A 7,791-nucleotide genomic window follows, 5' to 3' on the forward strand; every position below is an offset into this window, starting at 1 on the left:
GTAAGATTGGAAGCAGCTACTACAATTCAGACTTCATAATTCGGCAAATCAATGAAGCTACTATTAGCACTCGGTGAAAGTTGTATGCTAATATTTATGTCAATCGTAATTAATTGAGTTTGAGTTCCAAAGTTAAATGATGAAGGCACCCAAAACTAAGAAATTTTGCTGCAACAAAACTAGCACCACGTGTTTGGGTAAGATGGAAGGTAAAACATTTAATGGGGACAGAGAAAGTAGGGATAAATTAAAAATTAAGAATTAAAACACAGTTCCAATTGCACATGGAATAACTAAAGTAACTTGTACAAAAATATATTATGAGTGAACATAAAATAAATTTTCTTTATAAATGAAGTGTGAGCATTATTAATATTTTTATAAATTAAACATTTTAAAAAGTTTTACCAAAGAAATCTAGATATTTTAGTAGTTAAGACATATTTTAAAATAAGAAGAAAAACAGGGTTTGTCTATCTATACATGCATCCCATTATAAATAGACCTATTGTTGAGTTCATTGTGGTGGTGAAAGAAGAGACTCTATTAGTTATAGAGTTTATGGTGAGAGAGATGGAACTTAAGATAAAAGTGTTGCTGAAAGTAGCTTCTTTGCTTTTCCTCTTAGGGTTCGTTTCAACAACAGTTTATGCAAATTATGAAGTGAAATCCACAGAGAAACCGTGCTGTGACAACTGTCCATGCACGAAATCAATTCCTCCACAGTGCCGTTGTGAAGATATCGGAGAAACATGTCACTCTGCATGCAAATCATGTTTTTGCACACGCTCCATTCCTCCACAGTGTCGTTGCAATGACGATACCGACTTCTGTTATGAATCATGTCATTCCTATGAACCAACCAAAGCTCACTGAGAATGTGCAGAGATAACTCACTGCAGAGTTCACCAACCATTTCAATTCCTGTATGAATGCATTAGTATAATTTATAACTATATATTTAAATAAATGAAAGTATACATGCATTCTATATATTTAAATAAATGAAAGTATACATGCATTTTCCGGTGAATTGTTGATCATTGTGTTTTTTTTAGTTTTGTTTTTCTTCTATGTTTTCCTTATTTATATTTTAGTTTTGCTTTCCTTATTTATATTGCTTTGTGGCGCTTTAAAAGGACATACCCTAGGTTGTGATATTCTTACACATATGCTGTTTAAACAGCTGCAAGTTCTAGAATTAGGTTGCTATACATTTTAGTTCTTGAAAACAATAAGATTGAAAACATTCTAAGAAATTGTCATTCATTCTTGTTCAAACTTAGAAGATCATGTAATTTTAAACAATAATATTGATATATTTTTAATAAACAAAGACAATAAATAACTAAATTCAAAGACAAAAATGAGTAAGACTTTGTTTTGAATACGTTTTCTTACTTTTAGGGCTAAAGAAGTGGTTTGATCTAAACCTAAATGAGAGAGGAACTACTATTCTCTTTTACTTTTCAATGATACTTACAACTTATACAGGTTAATTAACAAAGACTTCAATGTTCGTAAAAATACTTTCTTTGATTGAGAAGAAAATAAGAATATGCAGAATGCCTATTTCTTTCTTTAGCAATGTAAATATCATTATTTATTTGAAATATCAAAGTTGGGTTGGCAATATTCCAGACTGCAGTCAAACAAACCACATTACTTCAGATGCATACTTTTTTTTTTTGAGAATTTTTATTTATGTAAGATATGGTTTGCGTGATGAAATCTAACCAATCTCAGAACCACTGCAGCATCTGTCAAGTGTCTTGTTATATCTAAATAAAAGTTTCATAAAAGAAATGTTCCCGATAACCACTTATACTCTTTAGTTCTACCTGACCATCAATAATAGGGGTTTCAAGCTCCAAAGGATTACTTAGAAACTTTTCCAGATCGAAATTCTTGCTTTGACCTACCGCAATAGACAGGTTCTTTGCCTGAAAAGGTGATGAAATTCCAGCCAAAAGCGGATCCTCCAACTATATATGTCCCTGGTAGACCATCTTCAACCTGCTGCTTCTGAAAGCCAGGAACTGGTGGAGTAAGCTTAATTTCAGATGGTCGTGCAAATGATTTCTCTACTTGAATCTGCTCAGAAAACTTGACATATGGAGCCTTCATCTGGCCATCTTGCATATTCTTAGACTTCGCCAGTGAATCCGCTTTCATGCTTTCATATAACTTGATCACAATCTTCAGCTCTGCAATTGAAGTCAAAAGGCATACTTCAAGCTACCACATGTAGTACTTTTACACCACTTACCCTAAAACTACCAGAAATCATAGACATGGTGGCTCAGTGGAGAAACCCATATAAATAAAATAGACATAATATAACAAATATATCCTTAGGATTTGATTATTTGATCAATCATGTAATATAATTTTGACTGGATGAGCATAGGTCCTACCTATATGCCAATCATTAAGCACATGAATCTCCTCCATACAGACAAAATACAATTGTTTTTTTTTTCAGAGGACATACCAAATATAAATAGACATATTCAATATATTGTCCAATTTCATCGTCAGAAGTGTAATATATATATATATATATATAATTTGATTATTTAATCAAACATGTAAAGAATATAATTTTGTGTGGATGATCTTACGTTGTTGAATTTCATGGGATGCCTTGCAATTTTTGTAGTCAGGAGTTCGGAGAAGCTTCAAAATCAAACAGCAATGTGAGGAACTTCATACAGTGTTTCAAGTGAAGAAAGGACACTCTACACACCAGATAAAGGGAAAGAAATACACTGGAAATTAACTCAATCTATCTGAACTATTACGAAAATGACTCAATAGTTCACACATCCAAATCAGTTTCAAAGATAATAACTTATTAAAATGGTAACTAAAAACTCATAACACCACCTTGGATCATATAAAAGAAACTAGTACCTCAGTACATGGTAGTATAGATCAATATAAAGTCAATATGAGTCAGTTAATGAAGCATCTACATAAGATGTACATGCAAGTATGCAACAATAAGAGATGTTCTCACCTTCTTGGTTCCGACCAAAACATAAAGAGGAAAGTTCCAAAATTTGCTGAATCAGCAGGTAAAGTGTACATGTTTTATTTGTTCCATATTCATATTTTGGAAAAGAAATACTTCAAACCAGAGACTTGTCTTGGCCAATTGGTATTCAGACTAGTTTGCTCTGTCGAGCTGATGTTCTTAACTTTCACTTCTTTTCTTAAAGATTAATTTCTTTATTAGGATTAGTCATATTAAGCATGATATTTCTCATTAGAAAATGGATAAAAACTCTATAAAAGGTTCTATATTTCGGAAATCATCTATTACCAGGTCATTATTCATTACAAATACCTATTAAAAAGCTAACTTAAGCAAATTAAGAGTGTGTGTATGTGTAAATCAAGGTACTTGAAATTTGTTTGATTTTCAGGTCTTTAATGTTGGACTTGAGACTTCACATAAACTTAATCACAAATTATGCCCTTTCTTTGCATAGTAAACTCTCTTTCAAGGAAACAAATTTACAATTAAACACAAAACAACTATAAGAAAGATTATTTATGAGAAAAATTTAGGGAAGGGACCTTAAATTATGTATTTGCAAATCTCTCCTCAACTCTTCTTTGGATTGATACCATATTAACCCAAACAAAGATGCACGCGCACAAATTATATAAGACCATGTTAACTAATCTTAACTTGTATTCAAAACAACCAAGAAGATCACCAAATATAAAAAATACCGTGATTGTAAGGTGGAAGAACAGGTAAGAGGCAACAATAATGAAAAGACCTTGGATCCCCGCCATACTTCAATTGTTTTACTATTTGAAACTTTGAAATGAACACATTTGGCATTAAAGAGTTTAGAAACGCAAGTTATTTAATAAATTCCAGATACAAGATACTGAAAACAACCTAGTAGTTAGTTCCAGAATCTTTAGAACTCCATGCAACTATTTCGATCTGCTAATTAATCTGTCCTGCTAAAAAAATCATATCCTATATTTTGGGTCCGGTACTGATCACACATTTACCCTAGTTCCACCACCTTACGAATTACATGAAAAACTCCATTCATTTCATCCTAAAAAATGTTAGATTAAAATGATTTGCTTAAAACAAAATATTCACCCCCAAAAAACACACCAGAAACCCTACTAACTAAATATTACAAAAACAAACGCGAAACTCGATATGAATAAAAGCCAAACACAAAAGAGTACCAAAGGAACAAGAGGAGTAAACTTGAGATTTTCACAGCAACTAGTCACTTTGAAAATTGAAAAAGACAGAGAGTTAAAACACAAGCCAACTAGTTTCATGAACAACTATTACATTATATAAACAAGAAAAAATGGTTACTGTATAAAAAAATAAAAAAAACAAAAAAAAAAACAGATGTTTGAAATATTGAACCTCGAGAAAGCGAGGACGAAGGTCTCGAATAACGGCACGAATCTTGAAGTGATTGGAGTGAGCATTGGATTCGAGTGGCCTCTTCCTCGTCATCGGAGGAACAGGAGGAGCCACCGATGCTTTGGCTTCTTCCATTGAAACAAAGCTTTTTCTGTGACTTAATCGTTTCTTCTCTTCTCGAGTTTCAAAAAATGAACACAACGATCTCACTGTTGGCTTTTACAAAGAAAAAAAAAAACCTTAATTTTGAGATTTTTTTAGGGCTAACTAAATTCGAAGTGTGAGTACCTTCCCCATGAGCCCATCAGCTATTTATTATTTTCATCTCTCCATCTTTAATTCTCAAATCAATTTCAACATTTTTTTTTATTTTTTTTTTCAATTTGGTAAATTCATTTCTCCACTTTCCAAGGATGAAGTTGATCGGCTAATTATATCAGAGACAAAAAAAAAATCAAACAATAAGACAAAAAATAAAAAATATTTTAAACATTTAATAAAAAAAAATTCTTAACAAATACTCAATTAAAATATCCAAAATTACAAACTATTATAACTTAATTATCTTACTGTCCATTGTCATTGAGCAACTTTTATTACTTTAATTTTAATATTTTATAATTTTCACAGGTTTTACTATTCTGTAAATACATAAAATGGCATGCTGACTTGTCAATAAAAATAAAAATAACATGTGATTTTATTTATTTATTTTAAACTTACATCGCTATATATTTAATAAATGGGTTAAATATGCGAAAATTAAAATATATGGTAATAAAATATGTGAAAAAAATTAAGCAGTAAAACTCAAAAAATAATAATTTAGTCGTAAAATGTAATTAAGACAGCAATAAATTTTTTTAGGTAACTAATATAGTTAGTCAATTTTTGGTATCTCGTCTTTGTTTTCTCATGTGTAGATATGTTAATAAATATTATATTAAAAAATATTTGTAACGATATCATTGATCAACTTAGAGGTAACAGAGTCTATTATTTTTTAAATCATTTGATTCATTTAAGTACATAATTATTTGTGTACTTTTTTAATGAATTTTATCTAAAAATAATGTATGTTGTGTTTTATTTGTTATTGTTATGGTTTTTTTTTTATCTTTGCACATTTTTTTTACCTTTTCTATCCGCAATTGCTTTTATTTTTTTTATTCTCTTACGTAAGTTTCTCATGAAAAAAAAATATATATATATATATATATTCTTTAACCATTAAAATAAATTATCTTGATTGATTCTTTGTTTGTATTTATTTTACTATGTTAACATGAGTATCCATTGGTTCAGGTTATTTAATGACACAATCTAATTAAATTAGACTAAATTGAGTTTCATTTATGATTAAGTTAAATTTGACTCAATCCAAACAAACTCATTCTTATATAAATTGGGTGAGTAATGAATTTAGTATGGGTAATCCAATATTCAATTTTATACTTGTCTCACACTCACTCCCACCTAGTATAACCTTAGGCAAACTTAAAATTCTCACATCAACGTGATGTATCTTCCGATATTTTATCTCAATCATTCACGTTTTTAGGTAAGAAATGATTTTTATACTTTTTTTTAAAATTCAAAATTAATGTTAAATGCATAGTTAGATGCAACTATGGCAATAGGATAGGTCAATGAATGTTGGTCATTATTTTTTGTTAAACACCGACTATTATCCTTCCACCACTCTAATACATCTATTTTCTCCACACAAAAAATCAAAATCCAAGACTGATTCATCTAACTATTTGTGTAAAGTATAAACCTTCCTATATTATTAGCAACATGAAGCTGACATATTTTTAGTTAACAACACAAAGGAGAAGTTTAAAAACTAAAAAAAATAATAATAATTTAACTAGACTAAAGTAAGCAATAACACATACAATATCCACATTCGTATACCATATCCAAATTCTAGCAATAACATACCAATAAATACTACAAACTTGTAAGGAAAAGATAAGGGGAAAAAAGCATGCGCTAAGAGAAGAAAATCTAATAGCAAAAGAGAGGATTGTCAGTGTTGTGTATGTGAGGCACCTTGTCCCTATGTTGTTGACAATCTTATTTTGCAAGTTTGAGGGAGGAGGTGAGATAACTTTGTGATCACAAAAGAAAAAATACTAAGTTGAGGAGATATTTGAGATGAGATTAATTGTTTGTGAGTAGGTAGGATGTTGGTTACAATCGTTTTTGCATTGTGAGCTTGATGGAGGAAATGAAATGGTGAGTTTGTTGCGACAAAGAGGAGAAAACATAAGGTGTGGAAATGAGAGTTGTTCATGTGTGAGTCATTTGTCAATCATCGTCATCATCATGTCGCGATATTGAGGGAGTAGATGAGATGATCATCATGTGGTGGGAGGAATGAGAAAGTTTGAACCTTCGTTTGCATGAATGAGTGAATATGTTATGCGTTGTCGATGCCTCTGTATTTACAAGTCCAAAGAGAGTATATGTGAGAGTGAGGTGTCATAATGTGGTATTTTTATTCTTATGTATGCCACATGTCTTATACGGACTGGTAGGTCAGTTTGTCTTAGCCATTTTTAGTCTGCACGAGTTATAGATAATATTAGACAAACTTAAGTAAATCACATATTAAAATACTTATAATAAATCACATATTAAAATGCTTATAATGTTGTCATTTCAAAATCAAACAACTAACAAAACTAAGGAAAAAGAAAGTAGTAAGTAATACATTGCTTTAAATCAAGAGAAGTTAATAAGAAAACAAAACAAATACAAAAATAATTGAATACTAAAGGGGGAAGAGAAAAAATAAAATAAAAAATATATACACATTAAAAAAATATATTTATGACAACGGTAGATGGAAAAAATGAAGACATGTATGAAAATAGTAGAATAAATTTGGAGAGACAAAAAGAAGAGAAAAAAAGAGAAGAAAAATAAACAAATCTATCAACTAAAAATAATATTTTTGATGATAACCAATACAAAAGATACTGGGATATATAAAAAAAAATTAAAAAAAGAGACAATTAGATATTTAAGAAAAAAAAATCTAATATGAAATCTGTAGGACAAAAATAATATAAATAAATAATTTCAACAATAAATAAAAACGGTAAATGGTAAAGTACATTTAAGACAAGTTCGTCCTAACCTGTGTTTATATTTTTACCAATTTATGTTTATTTAAAGTTTTACTTTAATTTTTACCTTTAAATAATACTAATTAGATAAATTAGAATATTAAAAAAATATTAACTAATGATTTATTAACATATGTCACGGCACTCTAATTCTATTTTGCTGTCATTGAAAAAATAAGTAAAAGAAAATTAAAATCGCCTAATTTTAAAATTTAGAATAATATTTTATGA

General features: G+C 29.6%; 2 protein-coding genes across 2 annotated transcripts; one reads left to right on the top strand and one right to left on the bottom strand.

Moving 5' to 3' along the window:
- The first annotated feature begins 515 nt into the window (after positions 1-515).
- Positions 516-1,033, top strand: LOC150025359 (seed trypsin/chymotrypsin inhibitor TI5-72-like). The gene has a single exon (XM_090293641.1). It carries the CDS (start codon positions 562-564, stop codon positions 874-876), a length of 315 nt encoding a protein of 104 aa, XP_090149767.1. The 5' UTR covers positions 516-561; the 3' UTR covers positions 877-1,033.
- Positions 1,034-1,666: 633 nt separating this feature from the next.
- Positions 1,667-4,746, bottom strand: LOC137827123 (uncharacterized). The gene is made up of 3 exons (XM_068633338.2): positions 4,421-4,746; positions 2,625-2,679; positions 1,667-2,207 (listed from the first exon to the last, which is right to left on the bottom strand). The coding sequence occupies exons 1-3, from the start codon at positions 4,553-4,555 to the stop codon at positions 1,879-1,881; spliced, it is 519 nt and encodes a 172-aa protein (XP_068489439.1). The 5' UTR covers positions 4,556-4,746; the 3' UTR covers positions 1,667-1,878.
- Between the last annotated feature and the right edge of the window lie 3,045 nt (positions 4,747-7,791).

Source organism: Phaseolus vulgaris, chromosome 8 (genome assembly GCF_051622355.1).
Source record: "Phaseolus vulgaris cultivar YP4 chromosome 8, ASM5162235v1, whole genome shotgun sequence".
Classification (NCBI taxonomy): Eukaryota; Viridiplantae; Streptophyta; class Magnoliopsida; order Fabales; family Fabaceae; genus Phaseolus; species Phaseolus vulgaris.

What these genes read in the sequence shown, in the direction of transcription:
- LOC150025359 (XM_090293641.1), top strand. Translation starts at nt 562, where the DNA reads ATGGTGAGAGAGATGGAACTTAAGATAAAAGTGTTGCTGAAAGTAGCT.
- LOC137827123 (XM_068633338.2), bottom strand. Translation starts at nt 4,555, where the DNA reads ATGGAAGAAGCCAAAGCATCGGTGGCTCCTCCTGTTCCTCCGATGACG. An exon ending in TTCGTCCTCGCTTTCTCGAG is followed by an intron (nt 2,680 to 4,420) that starts GTTCAATATTTC and finishes TTGATTTTGAAG; the next exon opens with CTTCTCCGAACTCCTGACTA. An exon ending in ATCCCATGAAATTCAACAAC is followed by an intron (nt 2,208 to 2,624) that starts GTAAGATCATCC and finishes CTTCAATTGCAG; the next exon opens with AGCTGAAGATTGTGATCAAG.